Source organism: Humulus lupulus, chromosome 1 (assembly GCF_963169125.1).
Source record: "Humulus lupulus chromosome 1, drHumLupu1.1, whole genome shotgun sequence".
NCBI classification, from domain to species: Eukaryota; Viridiplantae; Streptophyta; class Magnoliopsida; order Rosales; family Cannabaceae; genus Humulus; species Humulus lupulus.
The window spans coordinates 306,635,292-306,659,393 of record NC_084793.1 but is presented as its reverse complement, the minus strand read 5'-3'; the positions used below and the strand labels follow the sequence as shown (position 1 = coordinate 306,659,393).

Below are 24,102 nucleotides of genomic sequence, written 5' to 3'. Positions count from 1 at the left end.
AGCATTTTTTGAAAGTTTTCTTTTTCCAAAATTTTAGAAGTATAGAGTAGAATCTCCTTAAAGGAAATGTCTTCTTTCTTATGTGACATGAAAGGATAATCCCACCGATCTCATATTTCTTTAGAGGAAGGATACCAAAAGACAGCATGTACATTAGAATCCTCTCCAAAACCCCATAGTGGGCAAACACTGTGTGTAGAGATATTGCGTCGATTTAAACCTTTAAGAGTGGGCAAAATTTCATGGTAGCCTCTCCAAGCAAAATGTAGAATTTTACATAGTATTTTGATTCCCCAAAAGGACTTCCACCACATTGCTATTAGTGTAACAGATGAAGAGGGCAGTGCAGTGTCCATAGCTGAGCCTAGATTATACCCACTTTTGACAAAATAGTTCCCATGATTTGTATAGTGCCAGAGCCATGAATCTGGATGATCAAATTGAGTTAGAGGTATGGTTAAGATGTTTTGGGCATCAGCAGCATTAAAAAATTGTTGGACTCGTATCATGTTCCACGAACCAGGAGTTTCAATGAGATCATGTACTCTAAGGGGATCAAATCTATCAATTGTATTCGGGAGAAAAGATGGAGGTCTTGGGATCCATGGATCACTAAAGGCCAAAGTTTCTTTTCCATTTCCTATACGTCTTCGCAATCCTCTTCGTAAAAGGTCCCTACCCCAGATGATACTTTTGTAAGAAAAACATAACTTATATAATACTTGAATAAACGCAATATGATAAATACAATATTTATATCTACTAAATTAAAGATAAATAAATATTATAATTATAAATAATACAATATAAATAACTTATAATATATATAACAATATAATATTATAATTATAAATAATACAATATAAATAACTTATAATATATATAACAATATTATAATTATAAATAATATAATAAAAATAACTTATAATATAAATAGCAATTATAATTAATTTACACAATAATTATAAAGAACAAAATTAAAAGCCAAGGTCTGTGTAACACACAGTTTCCTTAAAACAGATTCGCCGCCTCTACGATGTTTCGACGTCTATCTCCCAGGATACAACGGTGAACGACAAGTAACTCAATTACTTCGCCGAACCAAATATACCCAAACTCTATCACACTAGAACAGATCTAAGAATACTAAAGAGTAAAAAAGAAGAAAAACAATATTGAACATATATATATTTATTTCAAAAAAAAAAAAAATCTTCAATGGAAGACAAATATATATATATGAATAAGTTTTTGGTGTAAAAGAAACTAAGACCACTAAGGTCTATTTATAGTTTCTAACTATGGAGATTTTTCATTTATAAACAATGTGAGACAAAAAAAATCTCTATTGTTTTTTTTTTTTCATTCAAAATATCCAACAATCCCCCACATGAATGAAAAAACTGACTCAAGAAAAACCAACAGATGGTTTAGACCTAGGTGATAAAGTTCAACGTTAGAAACCCGCATAGGATAGGTAGGTGTTACCCTTTGAACCTTCCCTTGTGTAAGTATATTTACTTTACTGGCTGATCAGTAGACGCAATGTCTTTGAACTGTTCTGCCGTTCGTGTAAACGATGATATACCACTCACAGGAATTTTCCTGACATATATTGGTTCTCAAGATTATGTTCGTTTTGGCCCTGAACATTTCCCTGGTTCTGCAAGAGATATTCTAGGAATTGAGCCCTTATTCAATCCCTATAGAAGCAGCCCATCTTCTCTCTCACATAGGTGATTTTCTTAATTAAGAGTAACCCGTATTACTCTGCTCGACATTTCGACGCATAAGAAATCACTAAAAGCATAGCTTAACCTTTTCCTTACGGTTATCACTGTTTCATCATAGGAATGGACAATGAGGATAACCCCCACTGTGATCCAACATAGTCTTTACAGTTTTAGTTGTCCCTTTGAACCTAGATCTTGGGATCTCCAATCAACTAGGTGGGGTGTCTACTGTATTGACTTTATTCATTCATGGGCTTTAGACTCATTCCCCTCGATGATTTTTCAACCAACTCTCTATTTAACCCTTTGGTTAGCGAATTCGCAATATTATCCTTTGACTTCACATAGTCAATAGAGATAACTCCAATTGAGAGTAGTTGTCTAATGGTATTGTGTCTACGACGTATATGTCTAGACTTACCATTATACATATTATTATGTGCCCTACCAATTGCAGATTGACTATCACAATGTATGCCAATAGTTGGCACTGGTTTAGGCTATTTTGGAATATCTTCTAAAAATTGACGAAGCCATTCAACTTCTTCACCACACTTGTCTAAGGCAATAAACTCAGATTCCATCGTGGATCTAGCTAGAAGATTTCCATGATACAGCTGCACCACCGAGTGTGAACACATATCCACTCGTAGATTTTGAATCTTTCATATCAGATATCTAATTAGCATCACAATACCCTTCAAGTACTGCTGGATATTTAGTATAGTGCAGCCCATAGCTACGAGTAAATCGCAAGTACCTAAGTACTCTTGTTATTCCTTTCCAGTGGCCAGACCCTAGATTACTCGTGTATCTACTCATTTTACTAACTACGTAGGCTATATCAGGTCTTGTACAACTCATTAAGTACATTAGACTTCCAATAATTCTAGAGTACTCTACCTGAGAGACACTCTCCCCTTTGTTCTTGAACAAATGTAGACTCGAGTCTATAGGGGTTCTGGATACACCAAAATCTTCTTTGTTGAATTTCTCAAGAATTTTGTCCACATAATGTGACTGACTTAGAATGATCTTATCAGATATCCTTGAGATTTGAATCCCCAAAATGACATCTGCAAGACCCATATCTTTCATGTCAAATTTCGAGTTCAACATACCCTTGATGGATTTGATCATCTTATCACTGCTTCCAACAATGAGCATGTCATCTACGTAAAGACACAAAATGACATAGTCATTATCTGTTTCTTTAACATAAATACATTTATCGCATTCATTGATTTTGAAGCCATTTGCCAACATAGTTTGGTCAAATTTCTCATACCATTGTTTTGATGCTTGCTTTAAACCATATAAAGATTTCACCAATTTACATACTTTTCTTTCTTGACCTGGGGAGGAAAACCCATCGGGTTGTTCCATATAAATTTCTTCATTTAAATCCCCATTTAGAAAAGCAGTTTTCACATCCATTTGATGTACTTCAAGATTGTGTAACGCAATAATAGTAAGTATCATCCTAATGGAATTTATTCTCGTCATAGGAGAATAAGTGTCAAAGTAATCAAGGCCTTCACACTGCTTATAACCTTTAATTACAAGTCGTGCCTTATACTTATCAATTGAACCATCAGATTTCATTTTCCTTTTGAAAATCCATTTGGTCCCTAAAGGCTTACATCCTGGAGGAAGATCTACTAATTCCCAGGTGTGATTTTGAAGTATGGATTCAATCTCACTATTAATAGCATCTTTCCATAAAGAGCCTTCAGTGGAGTTCACAGCTTCATCAAAGCTTTGAGGTTCACCTTCTAGCAAATAGGTCAGAAAATCTAGACCAAAAGATTTTTCTGTTCTAATTCTTTTGCTACGTCTAGGTTCATCCTCACATTCTTGACTTTGATCCTGACTATTTTCAGCAATAGTCCCATGTATTCGTTTCAACGAACTTGAATCCTCTTTTGATCTAAGAGGAAATACGTGTTCAAAGAACGACGCATTTCTGGATTCCATTATCGTGTTTTTGTGTATGTCAGATATTTTAGACTCATACACCAAAAACCGATACGCACTACTATTATGTGCATAACCAATGAAAATGTAATCAATAGTTTTTGGACCTATTTTTACCATTTTTGGTAAAGGTACAACCACTTTGGCAAGACACCCCCACACTCTTAAGTATTTGAAGGAAGGTTTCGTTCCTTTCCATAACTCGTAAGAGGTCTTATCTTCTTTCTTTTTGGGTATCTTATTTAAAAGATAATTAGCTGATAAGATAGCTTCTCCCCACATGTTCTGAGGCAATCCAGAACTAATCAACATCGCATTCATCATCTATTTCAATGTACGATTTTTCCGTTCAGCAACACCATTTTGCTGAGGTGAATAAGGTGCAGTTGTTTCATGGATGATTCCATTTTTTGCACAGAATTCACGAAATGGTGATTCATACTCACCACCTCAATCACTTCTCAACACCTTAATCTTTTTGTTAAGTTGATTCTCAACTTCAGTCTTATAGAGAACAAATTTCTCTATAGCCTCCTCTTTGCTTTTTAGCAAATACACATAGCAATATTTCATGCTATCATCGACAAAAGTAATAAAATACTTATTGCCTCCCCTTGGTTGAACAAATTTTAAATCACATACATCGCTATGGATTAAATTTAGGGGTTCATTATTCCTTTCAATCGTTTTGAAGGAAGACCTTGTTAGTTTTGCCTCAACACAGGTTTCACACTTATGATTTGAATCAATGTGGAATTTTGGTATGTGATTCAAGTTAATTAAACTCCGTAGAATATCATAATTAACATGTCCTAGTCTACCATGCCAAACATTGGAAGACTCAAGCAAGTAAGTAAAAGAGTTATTAACTTTATTGATAATTGGTTTAACAACCATTATACTGAGTTTAAACAACCCATCAGTTACATAACCACTTCCCACATACATTCCACTTTTGGACAGAACAACTTTGTCTGACTCAAATACAATTCGGAATCCGTGTTTGTTCAACAGTGAACCAGACACTAGATTTTTCAGGATCTCTGGTACGTACAGTACGTTGTTCAGAGTCAGCTCCTTTCCAGAAGTCATTTTTAGGATCACACTTCCTTGACCCGCAATTTTAGATGTGGCATAATTTCCCATGAAAATCTTCTCGCCATTATCTACCTGTTCAAAAGATTTGAACAGACTCTTGTTTGAGCTACATGCCGAGTGGCACCAGTATCAATCCACCACTCCATTGGGTTGGAATTGACTAGGTTTATCTCAGACACCATGGCTGATAGATTTATTATATCAAACTTAAAGAAAATTCTTAGGTTAGCCTGGAAGGGTTAAAAACCCAACCATTCGTGGTCTAGCCTCTCGTAGAATATTTCTTTGAGTATTTATCCAGCCTCAAATATCTCTACTAGATAATTTCCAAAGAACACTAGAAGAAGGGTCTAGCCCCTGCCTCAGCAGTCTAGTTTCTTTGAAAATATTCAGTTCCCAGAACTTCTCTAGTGAGATTTAAGTTCAAACGAACTTTTCGCAATAACAATATCTTTCAATATATAGATATAGAAATATCACTAATAGATATATTTAAACATTATAATAATATAAAATATATCTAACATTCAAATATTATATTTAAACAATAATCTGTTTTAAGATTGTAGGAAAAACATAACTTATATAATACTTGAATAAACGCAATATGATAAATACAATATTTATATATACTAAATTAAATATACATAAATATTATAATTATAAATAATACAATATAAATAACTTATAATATACATAACAATATAATATTATAATTATAAATAATACAATATAAATAACTTATAATATATATAACAATATTCTAATTATAAATAATATAATATAAATAACTTATAATATAAATAACAATTATAATTAATTTACACAATAATTATAAAGAACAAAATTAAAAGCCAAGGCCTGTGTAACACACAGTTTCCTTAAAACAGATTCGCTGCCTCTACGAGGTTTCGACGTCTATCTCCCAGGATACAACGGTGAACGACAAGTAACTCAATTACTTCGCCGAATCAAATATACCCGAACTCTATCACACTAGAACAGATCTAAGAACACTAAAGAGTAAAAAGAAGAAAAACAATATTGAACATATATATATATCTTAATCTTCAATGGAAGACAAATATATATATGAATAAGTTTTTGGTGTAAAAGAAACTAAGACCACTAAGGTCTATTTATAGTTTCTAACTATGGAGATTTTTCATTTATAAACAATGTGGGACAAAAAAAATCTCTATTGTTTTTTTTTTTATTCAAAATATCCAACAACTTCTCCATGCTATTGAAGGATAATGACCTTCTCTAGCCCCCAATATACTTGTATGTTGATAGTATCTTGCCTTGAATACTTTTGCAAGAAGGGATGTAGGGTTTATTAGTAATCGCCAGGCCTGTTTTGCCAGAAGTGCTTAATTATACTAAATAAAACCACGGAATCCCAATCCTCCCTCACACTTTGGTCTACATATTTTATGCCAAGCGCGCCAATGAATTTTCTTTTGTTCATTAGTAGAACCCCACCAATATCGGGCTTGTATTCTTTCAATTTCTTGGCACAAACCTTCTAGTATACGGAAGCATGACATTAGATAAGTTGGCATAGCTTGGATAACAACTTTAAGTAAGATTTTTTACCAACTTGAGAAAAAAGCTTTGATTGCCATAAGTGTAACTTCATCCAAACTTTGTCTTTTATTGAATTAAACAAAATTCTCTTGTTTTTACCTCCCAACATTGGTAGACCCGGATATGTTTCTAGAATCAGTTCTTTGCATATTTAGAGAGGATGTATACAAAGTGGCATTCTCTTCCGAAGTATTCGGAGAAAAATATAATAAAGACTTTGTAAAGTTGATCATCTGCGTAGAAAAGAAAGATAACAATTATAGCTATATTTGAATAATTGGAAAAACATATGAATTGATATCTCTAATTGGAGCTAGTTATTAGTGAATGCCTTTATTGTGTCTTCCAAACATTACCTGTCTAGAACATGTCGAGTATAGAGAAAAAAAAATTTGTATAGCTTGTAGAGATCTCTCAAATGCCTGGACGATAATGAGGCTATCATCCGCAAAGAATAAATGGGTAATGAAAGGAGTTGTATTAACTATTCTTAGTCCCTTTATTTCCTTTCTACTTTCCGCTTGTTGTATTAAAGCTGAAAACCCTTCTGCACAAACCAGGAAAAGATAAGGTGATAGAGGGTCCCCCTGTCTCAACCCTCTTGATGGAATTACTTCTCCATAGATCACTCCATTAATTTGAAACAAATATCGGACTGAAGTTACGCGTTTCATTAATTTCTTAACCCAGTAAGGTCGAAATCCCATCTTAATTAACATTTTTTCCAAAAAAATTCATTCAACTCTGTCGTACGCCTTGCTCATATCTAATTTCATTGTTGCGAATGATTTCCTCTCTGACTTCTTAGATTTTAAACTGTGAAGGCACTCATAGGCAATAAGTGCATTATCTGTAATGAGTCTTCCTGAGACAAAAGCACTCTGTGTAGAGCTGATGAGTGAAGCTAGGAAAGGTTTTAATCTATTAATTAATACCTTAGAAATGCATTTGTATAGGACATTGCATAGTGTTGACGCGGTTCTTTGGCAACAGGTAATTAACAGAATAAGAGAGTGGGATTAGTGCTAAGTAATGAACTGAAACAAATGAGTGATATTAAAGTAAAACGGTAATGCGAATACTTTTTTAGGTGGTTCAAAGGTTAAAATCATTCTACTCCACCAGCCAATATTATTGCTAGTTTTATGGTATTCTCTACAGGGTATTTCTTTACATAATAGAGTCCAACCCTTTGCAACTCCCAGGGTCTCCATATTTATAGGAGAGGGCACCTAGGGGTTGGCAAGGGGGGTCATCCCGTGACCTTCTCACCCATCATGTCATCTCTGTGACATTCATGATTAATTCCTAAAACCTGACAAATGAAGTGTGGTCTAATCAATAGGTAAGGGGATAATGGACCGCACGGCCCAACCCAGTCGTGGGCGCCTGAACACGCACGTTTAGGCTACGTGTCCGAGAATTCAGGGATATATCAGACACATGATGCCTGATATATGCACGTTTACATTGCGTGGTTGACTTTATAAGGGGTCACAGACTCCAACTCAAGCTTGTACCTCGAGCTGGATGTCTTCTTAGTCCGCGGTATCCATACTTCTAACCTGACTCCTTAGCAACTTCGGTGAACCTGCGGTTACCTCGAGCTATAGAGATGGGACCTGGGAGCAGCAGCTTCGGGTACACATCATCCATGTGGCTGATACACAATTATGCCATACCTCAGCCTGCTAATAGCCCGTGGAGAATTAGGGCGTACACATAGATTGCTTGGTCAAAAATCACTGATAGTAACTGGATTTTTCACCTTTGGAATCAGAGAAACCAATGTTGAATTAATTGTAGACAAATCTTCACTTCCATTTAAGCATTCTATAATAGTTTTTTATACTAACGAACCAACTATATCCCAATATTCTTGGTAAAACAGTGCACTCATACCATCTGGACCTAGACTTTTATCTGCAGGCATAAAGAAGATTGCATATTTTATTTCCTCCAAGGAAAATGGGGCTTCAAAACTCATGTTCATCTCATTTGAAACAGAAGTATGATCTCCTTGTAATAGTTCTTCAATTTTTTCTTCTGAAGGAGACGAAGAAGTGAAGAAAGAATTGTAAAACTTCATTGTGATCTCGCTGATCTCACTATTACTTGTGCATCATTCGTTTCCATCGTTGAAAATTCCTATCATATAATATTGGAAAGGTTATTTTCATAAATAAATTTTTTACGGCCTGTGTAACGCCCCAACTCCAGGGACCGTTACGGTGTGCCTTGTAAACATTGCTAAACTCGCTAACCGAGTCATTTGGCCAAAGTCGTGAACTAAGTATGATTAGCGGTTTAGGGATAAAAACTTCGGTTAAGATGTAACGTTTCATTAGAACGTTTAATTTATACATTGGGATCCCGAAAGTAAAGTTTCAGAGTTTATTACAGAAAGTATTTACAACAGGCCGTTCTAAGCGGCAAAACAGGGTTCAACCCTAGTTCCACTTTAAATCTCGGCCGTGGCGGACGAGCAGCTGTATATGTACACATCATCACCTAAGCTCTCCAACTCAAGGGTGGTCCAGCTTCCTCCTGCCTTTACCTGCACCACGTAGCACCCGTGAGCCGAAGCCCAGCAAGAAAACACAATATAACATGATATAATATCAACTATAACCATAGTAACCATTTGGAACCAATGGTCCATCCAGATAGGTGACAATAGCCAAAAGTCACAATAATGAGCATCGCTCCCTCTAGCCACGTGATGATAGGGTCACCATGGCTCAACTGATAAGTGATTCTCTCATAAGTTTGATTAGGACAGGTGCAAGGTGATTAGTCACCAACATAACCTTCCTCACGACTCCAGAGTCGAAGCTATGGACAACGTCCCTTAGCCATGTGACAAACAGTCACCGGGGTCATATACCTTGGCTATAGTCATCTGGTCGTAGACCAGGCAAGCGCTTATAGTTCCCATTGACCTTCCGGTCGGTCCAGCACTAATACCCCATATGAGTCATTCAATGCCGACCTCGATTAGATCTAATCTTTATTTGTGCCGGCGTTTACAACGCACTGCCACCTCTGACCCTTGGGTCGGTAAAACACGACCAGTGCTCAGCCCGTGGTGAACTTAACTAATAAGTCACAGCTTCACAGACGGATCTGACACCATTGTCGATTCTGACTAATAAGTCAGCGCCATACACAGGTAAGCCATGCCACCAAACATATATCCATAAACAAGGTATTCAGCATGCTTACTTAACAGATATTAGTACAATTAGGACTATGCATTAACACAGAGGCTCAAGCTCTGAACGATATCACACCCAGTATACAAGCATGTCCTAATCACATGTTTCTTATGCATCATATGCAATATATTCAACAATCCAGCATGCACCAATAACAGCCATGCATGTCACGTTTAATAGTCAGCCTACATGCATCAAGAATAGCCATGCATGTCATACATAATAATCAACCGACATGCATCAATAATAACCACGCATGTCATACCCAATAATCAACCAATATGCATCATAATAGCCATGCATGTCACATATACACAGGGTGCAGTTTTCTTACCTCAAATCCGAGCTAGAACCAATATAAGAACGACCCTTGAGAACGGTCAACCTTAAAGCCCTTAGCGGTCACCTAACCATAACCAAACATGGAACACCATCAATAACATGATAACCCAAAGGTTTCCAAACCAATATCTAGCCTCCAAGAGATCAATCCAAACTAATCCAAGTAGTAGGGACATTCCCGAGGCCCGTATCTAAGTTCCCGGGGTCAAAACGAGCAAACGGGGTGAAGACAGGGCAAGGGCTGCGGCCCTAGCACCTTGGGCCGCGGCCCCCAGAATTTCCAGAGGCAAGCGCCGCGGCGCCCCACACAAGGGTCGTGGCGCCCAGCGAAACAGAAAGGCCACCTGCTAACTCGAGCTAGGGCTGCGGCGCCCAACCCAGAACCATTCTCCAACGTGTTTTCAACACTTCAAAGTCCCAAAAAACACACCTAAACATTCCCCAATCATCAAAACAAAGTTCCCAAGCTTCCCAATACCTCAAAACCCAAGGTTCAAACAAACCGAAAACTCAACGATTCACAAAAACAATTCAAAGCTTAGAAACTCGGAAAGACTCAGAACTTAAACTTCAAGTACCTTTGATTGGGTTGTTTTCCGTCAAATCCTTCGGTTAAGAAGCTTCTATTCTTTCCTAGGATCGCTATGCCTCGACCCTCGCTTGATTTCGACTCCTAGAACTCACGATTTCTTCGAAGATACTCAAACGGTAAAACGGACCGTCAAGAGAGAGAACGAGAGGTTTCCTAACGTACGTTCTTATCTGACCAACTACTTCAAGCTTAAGTAACCTCAAATAAAACCTAGTGCTCGGGGTCCCGAAAACACCCCCGGGGACATTATAGTCAAAACTTTCAGAATTCCATCCTGATCTCAAATACTCCCAATCCATCACCAAATAAACATTTCTATTACCCCGAAATTGACCCCGTTATGACAAAACCGCTAATCCACTATACATGACCGTCTCATGTCGAATAGCTCGAATATATCTCCATAATAGTAAAATCTCATTCACAAATTACAATATGCACCCAATTTGCAAATATGCCCTTAACAAGCCAAATTACCAAAATGCCCTCATAACTAAAAATACTCTCATATGCATGCATTCACCATCATATAATAACACCATCATATAATAATATAATTCACGTAGACATGCATATAATCATTAAATACTATAATAAATCAATTGTGGCCCTCCCGGCCTCCTAATCAAGGTCCTAAACCTTATTAGGAAATTTGGGGCATTACAGCCTGCCCATTCTAACTTGTATTTTTTAATGATATATATCTTGTTATATATGATAAAGGAATATTAGTTTATTATTGGTTTTGTATCTTTATTTTATAATTATTCCTTGATTTTCTTCGGTATCTATCTATTACTGTGCCTTGAAAGGATCCCTAATTGTTATATAGACTTTGTTAACCAATATTTCACCACTCAATAATTAAGCATTTTGTGAAAGATATTTGAAGATCGAAATATAAAATAAAATCAACTATAGTACCTTTAATTGAATTGTTATTTTGTCGCTCTCTTGCATTTTGATGAAAGAATTTTGTATTTTTTATTTTGGTCTCCTGCTTTTAGCCATTGTATTATGGATCGTCGATGCCAAAAGACTTCCTCTTTGCGTAATAAATCATCCAATTTTCTTTCTGCTTGTCGTAACTCACTATGGTCTTCCATATGTTTTTGTGAATTCTGCAAACAGATAATTTGTGAATGGGTTTCTTTGATGTCTTTGGATAAGGATCCAAATTTTGACTTGTGCCATGTGGATAAGTTAGTTGAGCACGCCTGAATATTACTCATATTTGCGAGAAGGGAGGAGGAAGAAGAAAAAGGTTTCAAACACTTTTTTATAATTTATTTGCATTCTGACTCATTTGACCATAGATTTTCAAATTTAAAATGAGGTCTTTTCCTGTTTCTTAAAAGGCCGGACCCAGTTTCATCTTGAAGAGTTAAGAGAAGCGCTCTATGATCTGAATGGTAGAAGTCTAGATGTGTTAAAGAGGCTGAAGTAAAACTATCTTTCCACTTTTCGTTAACCATTGCCCAATCTAGCCTCTCCTGTAAGAGGTCATCCTCACAAAATCTTTGCCAAGTAAATTGATTACCTCTATAATCTAAGGGCTGTAATTTACATACCTCTTGTGTGTTACAAAACGCTTCAATTTGGTGTTCATTTCGCAGCCCTCCTCCATTTTTATCAGCTTGACTTAGAATTTCATTGAAATCCCCCATCACTAACCATGGCCCATGTGCTACTATTCACAAATGTTGTAAGAGCTCCCATGTCATATGTCTATTGGATATTGCTGGGTGACCATAAAAGCCACTGAAGTGCCAAGACAAATGTTTATCAAAACTTATAAAGCAACTTATGTGATTTGAGGATGATGATTGTACTGAGATTACTACATTTTCTTTCCATAGCAGCATTACCCCTCCACCTAGTCCTATCCTTGGGACCTCGAAGCCATTATCGTAAGAGAGTTGCTTACACATTGTTGCTACCTTATCTTTAGTAAACTTTGTTTCCATTAGAAAAATTACTTCCGGTTTATTATTTTTTATGAGGAATCTTAATTGCCTCATGCTTCTTCGCCATTGAGTCCTCTGACATTCCAACTAGCAATAACTATTTGGGAAGAAAACAAATATGGGACTAGTGGAAACTTTGGAGAGAAAACGAAAATGGGACTAGTGGAAACTTTGGACAAGCTTGTGATATCTGCTATTTTATTTATAATTGTTGTAGGCTAGAGAATTTTTTTTTCCATGAAGTTAATACAAATTAATAGTGATCTCTTTCATATCATAAGTAATTATGAATATTTCCTTCATTTTTCATGCAATTAATTATGATAAGTTTTTTCTTATCATCCTGATATCATTTGTAAATAATGAATATTCTAATTTTTTATATTTATTATACTTATCTTTGACTATTTCTTCTTATTTAAAGATAAGAATCAAATAATATAATTTAAATTTATTCGCCACTCCATCTAATATTGTGAAAATCTATAAATAAATGTGAATCAAGTTGTTTTAAATGAGTTTTGGGTTATATATTGTTTTAATTTTATTCACCACTCCATCAATTATATATTGTTCATATACGTACATGCTTTTATTTACTACTATTTTACAATTTTTAGACCACTATTATTAACATTTATTGCTCAAAAAAAATATTAACATTTAACTAAAATAAGTTTAAAAAATAAAATTTATGACAGAAAATATAATAATTGATTTAGGGTTTATGGGAAATCGGATTGTTATTTTTTATTATGAATAAATAACATTTTTCCCTCCAACTATGACACTATATGATCGTGCCCCTCGAATGATTCGCGATGTTAAAAATTCTCCCGAACTATGCATGTTACTGAAATATTAGACTTCTGTTAGATTTCATCATTGGTGACTAATGAATTAATGATTTAACATTTTGTCTGTTGATGTGGCAGTATTATTGATAACTCTACAAAATAGAGTTATTTTACCACTTTTTATGTGCTAATTGTTGCTTAATTCTTGAGTTTTTAATTGATTTATTAAGTTTTAAAGTAGTTTTGAATTTATTGGGTTTATTTTGATTTTATATATTTTTGTGTGTTTTTATAGTTATTTTGTTGTAAAATGTTATAGTTAATTATTTGAATTATTGTTGTTTAGTTTGAGGTAAAAAAATTGTTGTATTATTGAAATTAAATGTTAAATATAAATTAAGTTATAATTAATATTTTCAAAGAATTAAATTGATTTATTTTATAGTTGAAAATATTTTATTATGATTTATTTTATATTTATTTTGTAGGAAATTTATGACACTTTTGTTCTTGAAAAGAAGCTAAAATAGAGAAAGAAATTGTGGCATTTTTCAAAAGCCATAAGCCTCATGGGCCCTGCCACCTTCAAGGCCCAAGCTCCAAGGCCCACTAGCACCCCACGGTTTCCTCCTGAAGCTCACCATCACATGCAGCCAATTGCTTCAGCCATCAACATATATCCTTCAGTTCATGCCTCCCACGTACCAGCCAGCTTCCCATTTCCTCACAGCCATGCATCAATGAAACCAAAGCCTGCTGCCAACACAAAGCAGCCCCAAAGCCACCAAACCAGCTGTCTTTTGTGCATTTTGAGCCCAATAAAATTACTTTTGTACCATTTGTCTCCTATGACAAAAATACTATATTTTTACCTCACTTTCTACACTTTTTACCCCAAAATATAATTATTACACCCTATAATTTATCCCTATTTGCCGTATTATAATTAATTTAATTAATTTGAATTGATTATTTTAATCATCATTTTTTGCTATAAATAAGGGATTTGTGGTGTCCAATTTTGGAAAGGAGGTTACTCTACACAAAGTTTCTACACATTCAAAACCTATCAATTCTCTTCATCTTCTTCTTCTTTTTATTTTTTTCTATGTATTTTTAGAGGAAAAATTTGGGGGTTTCTCCTCCAAATTTTCCTATTTATGTTTGTAATTTTTAGTTTGTATTTGCTATTCTAGTTATGTGTTTCTAATCTTTTTAAGATTATTAAGGTAATGATGAAACAATTTGTAACTAGATAGTATTTATTTTGTATGTTGATTTCCCATTTTGTGCAATAAAGTTTATGGAATTTTCTTCTTCAAATATCTTCTTTCATCTTAAATATCATGTATTTTGGATTGTTAGCACATATTTAAACTTTGCTCTTCATTAGTGCAAATACATAATATTCTTTGTGTAAGATGTGTCATTAAATTGTACACATCCATGCTTAGAACAAAAATATTATGTTTTGCCTTATAAATAATGTTCATTGATTTATTTGTTATTTCATTAGATTGACTTACACTAAATGCTTTGAAATTATAATTTTGAAAAGTGAAGAAAAATCCTATCTTTTTAGAAGAAATTTGTGCTTAAAATTATAAATCTATTTAGAAAATGATAGTATGATTTATCTTGACTATCACTAAAACTTGGGAATCAGTATACTTATAAATATTATTGAATTTATATTTTGTGGATTCTAATCCTTAATAATCTTATTTTACCATCTTCATTTCTATTAGTAATTTATGTTATATATATTGTCTTTAATTTTTATATTATTGTCTTTTATTTTATTTTCATTATTCAAAATTCTCATCAATCTTTGGAACTAGGTTAGAATTTATTAATTTTGGCTTAAAATAATTTTCTTTTCGATTTTAGACAACTCCTTTGGGTTCGACATCCTTGCTTACACGATCACTATTCTATATGAACGATTCGTGCGCTTGCGATTTATAAATTTTTAAACATACCCGTTTTGGGTCCATCAATTATCTATAAAATAATTAGCAATTTTTTCCCTGAACTTTGACTATTACCAAATAATATCATTTTTATAAAAAAAATTTATATATATTTTTTAAAAATAATAATTAAATCTTTAAAAAATTAAAATTTTAATTGTCAAATAATAACTCTTTTTCACTTTTTCACTTTTTCTTTTACAATATTAATTAAAATTATTTTAGAATAAACATTTAAAATAAATACTAAAATACTAAAAAAAAAATTTAATTAAAGAGAAAGACGCTTAAATTTGATAAGATTTTGTTCCCATCCAATATTTGGTCTGACAAAAAAAAAAAAAAGAATACTTATTATTTAAATAATTATTTTAGAAAGTATTCCTTGAATATCAGTGTATTTAAGTTATATACTATCGTTAGCATTATTTATATCTGACCATCTCTGGCCATTACTCTTAAAAATAAAAGAAAATAAATATTATATGAATATAGGAGAATTCTAAAGTAGTGGTGCCAGTTAGCCCTTACTAGCAGGGGTATTTCTGTTTCTGACGTAGAGAAATTTAATCCAATTTTTTTTATATGACGTTATATATTGTAGTTATAGTAATTATTTCACCAGTTTTCAGGACATTCTGAATAATTTACGATATCCAAAATATTGTTCAAACAGTCAAATGTATTCGTGTTTTTTTTTATACGAGTGTAACTAAACATTTTGAACTCTAATTTTTGGTATTGTAAAATATTTAGAATTTTTTGAAAATTAGTGGGATACCTATTATAACTACAAGGGAAAATACTATTTTGGTTTTCCTGAATATGCTATCGGCCCCTGTGTTTTATAAAATAGATCAAAATAGTACCATAGACTTGATTTTTGTCAAAATATTTTTAATTATAAGATCAATTCTTGAGTCATTAGTGATGCGATGAGTTCAGAAAAGTAGAGAAAAGTGTCGAAGAGCTGAGAATAAAATATTATATTTGAATTTTTTTTGAACAAAATTAGGTATAAAGTACTATTTTGACCAATTTTGTAAAACACAATATCCGAATTGGCATTTAACAAAATACAAAGATCGATCGAGTATTTTGGAATAAGACAAGAGCAAACTGATATTTTCCTTAACTACAATATATATTGTCATATAACAAAAATTTGGTTATAGTTTTTATACAAAGAAAGAAAAATAATCCAACCAAGAACAAAAAGAGATTTATAATATCTAATTGAGTAATGAAGAAAAATCCGGGGTCTAAAAAAATTAATTCTCAAATATGAATATGCTATTAAATTAGAATTAATTATTAAAATTGGGTGCCAAGTAATTAATCACGTTTTTTTCGTGTCACATATTGGTGTTTAATACCAAGCTAGTGGTGAAAATAAATATTGGTTCAATTTTAGTTTGTCACGGCTTTTGGTGTTGGGTGCAAAATGTCAATACTCAATCTTAAAATATATCTAACTTGCTGAAAAAAAAAAACAAAATATATACAACGTTTACTAAATAAATAAAAATATAACTATTGAAAATATACTTTATTATTGAATTTTAGTAATTTAAAAAAAAGCATTTATAAAAATAGAATTTTTTATTTAATTAATTAAAAAGTTGACAATTAAACATAAAATGTGTTTAGTAGCTCTATTTTTATTTATTATTTTTTTAAAATTTATTGAATTTTGAAAATAGAATATTTTTACTTTCAAAATTTTTTTAAACCGTATTCGATTTTTTTTTTCTTCTCTTCTTCAAATCAACTCTTCATATTGTTAAAAAAAAAATTAACAAAAAAAAGTTATCAAAAAAATTTATTATTTTTTGTTTTTAAAAACAAAAAATAATAAATAATTACCAAACATATTTTTATTTTTTTTAAAATAAAGAAACAAAAATAAAATAATATTACATTTTTGTATTTAAAAAATTTAAAATTAAAGATTTTACCGAATATAAGCAATATTTTTTCTAATAGTTTCATAAATAATAATTGTGAACGCGTTACGCGCGTGTATAATACATCATTAAGATCTCTAGAAATAATTTTTAAAATATAAAAATAGCTTATAAGCAGCGAGAAACCAAGAAACCTAGGTGGCGTTTGGTTACAAAATAAAAATGGAATGGTAATGGTAATAGGAATGAAATGTAATGAAATTTTCTTTCTTTTGTTTGGTAGAGACTTTGGAATGAATGACTGAATAATGATTAATATGTTTGATATACTATGAAATAGAATGAAATAAAATTAACATTATTTTGACCAAATTACCCTTACTCTTATAATGAATAATTTTTTTTTATCAAATTACTATTATTTTGTAATGTAAGTTTTTATAATATACCAAAATACTATTTTGTATTTGAATTTAACTTTTATTTTACTAAATTACCCTTATATACAAATTAAACAAATAAATAATAATAAAATTCTAATTATTAATACTCAATATACAAAAAATTTATAGAAAGAAATAATATTATTATTACTTAAAAAAATGTGCTTAATTGTATGGATTTCTTTTATTAATATAAATATGTTATAAGTTATTGGATTTCATTATATTTTGATTATTAAAAAAATAAAATAATAAAATTACACCTTCTTAATATAATAAAGAATAAATAACATTTTTACCCCCTGAACTATGACCACTGTATAATCGTGCCCCTCGAATGATTTGCGATGTTAAAAATTCCCCCGAATTATGCACGTTACTGAAATATGAGACTTCTGTTAAATTTCATCCTAGGTGGCTAACAGATTGATGATGTAGCATTTTGTCTCTTGATGTGGCAGTGCCATGTATAGAATAATTAAAAATTTTGCCCCTGAACTTTGACCACTACCAAATTGTGCCATTTTTATTAAGCCTAATTTATTTATTTTTAAAAAAATTGATAATTAAATTCTTAAAAATTTTAAAAAAATTATTTTAAAAGATTAAGAAAATAATCAATACTAAAAGTTTCAAATTAATTAAATAAAATTCAAATACTCAAAAAATAAAAATCTAATTAATAGCAAATAATTTTTCTTTTACTTTTTCTTTTCTTTTACAATATATATGTTAATATAAAAATTAAAAAATAAATCTTAAGACAAAGTTTTTTCCCCTTTGATCTCCTCTTAAATTAAAATTTGTATTTATTTATTTAAGTCTTTTGTCCATCTCTTTAATTAAAAGTTTTTTCTTTGTTTTAGTATTTATTTTAAATGTTCATTCTAAAATAGTTTTAATTAATATTGTTTAAGAAAAAGTAAAAAAGAGTTATTTGATGATAATTAAAAAAATTTATTTATTAAGAATTTAATTATTATTTTTAAGAAAAAAAATTATTTTTTTATAAAAAAATATAATTTGGTAATGATCAAAGTTCGGGAGGTAAAATTGATAATTATTCTATACATGGCACTGCCACATCAACAGATAATATGATACGTTATCAATCTTTTAGCCATATAGAACGAAATCTAGCAGAAGTCCCATATTTTAATAACGTGCATAGTTCGGAAAGTATTTTTAATATCGCAAATTATTCATGGGGCACGATCATACAATAATCATAGTTCGAGGGGGCAAAAATACTATTTATTATGTAATAAAATAGCAAATAATCTGTATACAAAAAATAACAATAAAAAATGTTAGTTGTTTAGTGTTTATATATATTTTTTTCTATCTTATATATCATATAAATATATATTATAATATTATTTTCTTTTATCAAAACTCTTCCATGACCATATACATACAAACCATTAATAAAATACAAACCAAACATTACATTAGCACAAATAATTAATGGCTATTCATACTTTTAAGCTTGTCATTTTACTTTCGTTGGTAGTCGATAGCATTAGTTCCTTCCAATCCATTAGCGAGAACAGAAGTTTGGTTTCTAAAGAAGGAAGCTTTGAGCTTGGCTTCTTCAGCCCAGGGAGTTCAAAGAATCGTTATTTGGGAATTTGGTACAAGAATATCCCAATTCAAACTGTCGTTTGGGTTGCAAATCGATGTAGCCCAATCAATGATTCGTCTGGCTTGTTGAGGATAGATAATACGACAGGCAATCTTGAGCTTCTGTATCAAAACAAGAGTGTCGTATGGTCAGCGATCTTATCGAAACGAGCGAAGAAACCCAAGGTTGAACTACTAGATTCTGGTAATCTTGTCATAACAGAGGAAGAAGATTTAAACCAAGAAAACTATTTGTGGCAGAGCTTTGATTATCCCTCGGATACGTTGCTATCCGGGATGAAACTTGGATGGGACTTGAGGAGCGGTCTAAACCGGCGTTTATCAGCATGGAAGAGCTGGGATGATCCTTGTTCGTCGAATTTCACTTGGGGAATTGAATTTGATGAACAACTTCATTCATTACCCCAAGCAATTATAAGAAAAGGGTCTGTGGAATTTTTTCGAAGTGGGCCATGGAATGGCCTGAGCTTGGGTGCTCTTGAGTCAACTCCTGATATGAAGCGGCTCTCGAATTTCGAATTTGTTTACAATGAAAATGAAGTTTATTACACTTACAATCTCAAGAACAAGTCGTTGATCTTAATAATGGTCTTGAATTTGACGACGAACAGTCGTAGGGGATGGACATGGATTGAAAGCAAGAAAATCTGGAATCCTTATTTTACATCTCCGACGGATTTGTGTGATAACTACGGCCATTGTGGAGCTAATGCAAACTGTAACATGTCTAACAGTCCAATCTGCCAATGCCTATCTGGGTTTAAGCCCAAGTCTCCAGAAGAATGGGATTCAATGGATTGGTCTCAAGGATGTGTCCGAGAGAATCCTTCGAGCTGCCAAATGGATAAACCAAAAGGCGAATTTGTGAAAATTTCAAGCTTAAAATTGCCAGATGCAAAGCATTCTTGTGGGAACCGGAGTATGAATCTAAACGAGTGCAAGGCCAAGTGTTTGAGCAACTGTTCTTGCATGGCTTATTCAAACTCTGATATTAGAGGACAAGACAGTGGTTGTGCCCTATGGTTTGGTGATCTCTTAGATATTAGAGTATACAACTCTGGTGGACAAGATTTATATATTCGTATGTTAGATTCAGAGCCAGGTACATAGTTAATTTTGTCACAAAAGATCATTAAATGTCGTAATATTTTAGTAAGTTCATATGGTTTTATTCAAGGTTCAATATCTTACTACATTTTATTTACTTCTTTGTGAAGGAAAATTTAATAATAAGGTGAGAACAGCTGTGATAGTTGTGGCTGTAGTTGGAAGTGTTTCAGGGATGATATTACTTGGATTTTTCCTTCACAGAAGGAGAGGCTTAAAAGGTAATGTTTACTTACTCTGTTTGTAGCCTATAAATTAATTGTGTCATAGATTGTTGTCATGACTCATATGCAACCACCAATTTTGAATTTAGACTAGGATAATCAATATATATATATATAGTTGAATAACACGTATACTTGGACTTTTTTTAACTAATAAAGTGCACGTAAGTGGCCAATTTTGAATACAGATTCCCTTTATTTTAAGCCATAATATTATTGCTGTACTGGTTTTTCAAAATTCTATGTGCTTTCTCATTTAACCAATCCATAGTACAAAATATAGAATCATTTAGTTTCAATATGAAAATACAGACCTTTCAATACCTACCTAGTTTTGTCGTATAGCTACAAGCCTACAACTAATAAACTCTTCCAGATTACTTTTAGTATTGCTTTTCGGGTGTTTGTTTTGAGTAGTTAAGTAACTTTAGAAAGTGTTGAGAGACTTAGAATTGGAGGAATATTAAACTCTAATGTACAAAAGTGTTCACTTTACCTTTCAAATATACGTAGGACCCACACAAAAGTGTTGGAAGTGTTTTAAATTCTCGTTCCTACTTTTATTTTAGCCCATACCAAACACCCCTTAATGTAAATGTAATGCATTTGAACTGCTCAATCTGCTTGGATAAGAATAACACCACCTTTTGTTTAAGGAATAATAATAAATTGTCTTGTGACGCTTGCTTTCATGGTATACCTAATTTGCCTCGTATTTTATTATTAAAATTTCGTCATATTACATTGAAAAAAGCAGAGAGAAGTGAAAAGATGTATCAGAATGGAGGTGAAGAGGAAGATTTTGAGCTTCCCTTGTTCACCTTTTCAACATTAGCTACAGTAACTGATAACTTTTCAGAAAAGAATATGCTTGGAGAAGGTGGTTTTGGACCTGTATTCAGAGTAAGGTTATCATAGGCAAGAACAATATTTATGAAAAAGATAAATTGTCATATATTGAAAAATTATGAAGACCCTGTTGTTAATGTGGCATTTTCAGGGCAAGTTAAAAGATGGACTAGAAATCGCAATTAAAAGGCTATCAATGAGTTCAGGACAAGGAGTGAATGAGTTCAGAAATGAAGTGAAGTTAATTGCCAAACTTCAACATCGGAATCTTGTAAAGCTTCTTGGTTATTGCATTGATGGAGAAGAGAAATTGCTTGTTTATGAATATTTGCCCAACAAAAGTCTTGATTCTTTCATTTTTGGTAAGAAGTGTTTTGTTTAGTTTTTGGGTTATTTTAAGCTATTGTTTCAATATGTTAGAGTTACTTGATTTACTTGAACAATGTTTTGATTTTTCAGATCAAACACTAAGTAGACTATTAGAATGGCCAAAGCGTTTCCAAATTATTTGCGGAATTTCTCGAGGACTTCTCTATCTCCATGAAGATTCTAGAATGAGAATTGTACATAGAGATCTTAAAGCTAGTAATGTACTACTTGATCATGAGATGAATCCAAAAATTTCGGACTTTGGCATTGCTAAGACTTTTGGAGGAGATCAAACAGAGGGGAACACAAAGAGAGTAGTAGGAACTTAGTGAGTATACTCGTATCATATGTTCTCTGATCAATACAAATGCATTTATGGCCATTTTGTTTGTTTCTAATAATGATGCATATGCAGCGGTTATATGGCGCCTGAATATGCTTTTGCTGGCTTATTCTCAACCAAGTCCGACGTCTTTAGCTTCGGTATAGTGGTATTGGAGATTATAAGTGGAATGAAAAGTAGAAACTTTCAACAAGAAAATGGTGTTAACTCTCTTATTGGACATGTAAGTCTTAAAAGTTGCCTGGCCTCTATTAATTTAGATGTTTAGTTAGCCAATGATTATAGCTAGCATTATCGTGTTTAACAAAGAATAATAATGATTTAGACTCAAAATTTGAGTTGGTCGTAGTGTTATATTTGAGTATGTATTTTGTATGTCCGAATATCACTTGACTAATAAGTCATCATCATCACTCGATTGAAGTGTCTCTCCAAGCCAAATCATAATGAATAACATAAAGGGTTTTTCCTTGTTTACTTTTATAGGCATGGACATTGCTGAAGGAAGGAAGGTCAATGGAACTAATCAATGAGTGGTTAAGAGATTCATACGACAATTTGCAGCAAGTGTTGCATTGCATCCATGTTGGTCTCTTATGTGTTCAACAGAGTCCGATGGATAGGCCTACCATGTCAACTGTCATATTTATGTTAGGAAGGGAGAATGAAGTGTTGCCTCAACCAAAACCACCAGGCTATTATTTCATGGTGGAAACTTATTCACAAGAACCAAATCATTCTTTCAATATTCTCCACACATATACTTCAACAAATAGTATGACCCTCACATTTGGAGGTCGATAGGGCCATTAAGGTTAGAGCATCATAAATCCCCTTTTCTTTTCTTTTCTTTCTTTTTTTGACTTGTAGATTTAGGATGAAGAGAAGAATGGGCCTACTCATCATTCTTATGTATGGCTTTCAAATTGACAGCAAAAAAAAAAAAACTATATATATAAGGAGCGACTACCATGCATCCTCTTTTTTTACAACAACGGTGTATTCTTTTTCTATTTTGGCACCTGAATAGCTATAATCAATTTTTTTTTGTATAATGGTGTACATTATAGCTATCTAGAACAACTTATAAATTTTCAAGAAATTCTGAATAAATTATGGTACCGAAACATGGTCTAAACTGTCTGTTGTACGCGTGCCTGTTTTTTTGTGTACGCATATAAAATTTGACAGTTTGAACTCTGTTTTCGGCTTTGTAAACTGTTCAGAATTTCTTGAAAATTTGCGGGTATTCTAAATACTTACAATGTATACCGTTATATAAAAAAATTTGGGATTATATTTATCCAGGTGTCGAAAATAGAAAAATGATACACACTGATGTTACAAAAAAAAATACATTATAATCGTTCTTTATATATATAAATATATATATATAGAAATTAATATATATATATATATATGTAAAAAAGAACATTTTCCTGTTTGATGGAGAACATTTTCTCTATTAATTACTTAACATGCTATTGGCGTCAAAAATCTATGTTCTTAGTAAAAAAATTGTACTTAATCAAATATTTTGGCAACAAAACTCTCTTTTGTTTATGTTATCGTGCGTTTGTCACCATAATTACACAATCATATTGGTCTAGAATAAATAAAATAAAAGTACTATTTAATTTCTTAAAACAATTTTGATTAAAAATGTTTTCTGTAAAATTCTTAAAGAAGGCCGACCATTAGAATTAATTGATAAACAGACAACTTTCATGGAGTGTTGCGATGCATCCATATTAGTCTTTTATGCATGCAACAAAATTCGGTGGATGGACCAACAATTTTGTTTTTGTGATTTCGTCACATAGGTTACAATCTAATTTTTTTTTTATATGGTGGTATATAGTATAGTTATTTAGAACTTCTCACATATTTTTGTGAAATTCCAAATAATTTACAGTACTGAAAATATGA

At 32.3% G+C, this 24,102-nt stretch overlaps 1 protein-coding gene across 2 annotated transcripts; it reads left to right on the top strand.

The window, feature by feature from the left end:
- Positions 1 to 19,055: 19,055 nt before the first annotated feature.
- LOC133812715 (G-type lectin S-receptor-like serine/threonine-protein kinase At4g27290) lies at positions 19,056 to 23,168 on the top strand. Of its 2 annotated transcripts, none has more exons than XM_062246517.1 (7): positions 19,056 to 20,383; positions 20,499 to 20,609; positions 21,367 to 21,515; positions 21,613 to 21,823; positions 21,921 to 22,158; positions 22,246 to 22,396; positions 22,660 to 23,168. In XM_062246517.1, the coding sequence occupies exons 1-7, from the start codon at positions 19,105 to 19,107 to the stop codon at positions 22,975 to 22,977; spliced, it is 2,457 nt and encodes an 818-aa protein (XP_062102501.1). In that variant the 5' UTR covers positions 19,056 to 19,104; the 3' UTR covers positions 22,978 to 23,168. The 2 variants fall into 2 exon arrangements, with proteins under 2 accessions (XP_062102501.1, XP_062102502.1); XM_062246518.1 differs by having other exon boundaries at positions 19,057 to 20,383; positions 21,370 to 21,515.
- The last annotated feature ends 934 nt before the right edge of the window (positions 23,169 to 24,102 follow it).

Coding starts and splice junctions, on each gene's coding strand:
- LOC133812715 (XM_062246517.1), top strand. CDS start 19,105: ATGGCTATTCATACTTTTAAGCTTGTCATTTTACTTTCGTTGGTAGTC. Junction 20,610..21,366: donor CAGAAGGAGAGGCTTAAAAG/GTAATGTTTACT, acceptor CATTGAAAAAAG/CAGAGAGAAGTGAAAAGATG. Junction 21,824..21,920: donor TCTTGATTCTTTCATTTTTG/GTAAGAAGTGTT, acceptor TTGATTTTTCAG/ATCAAACACTAAGTAGACTA.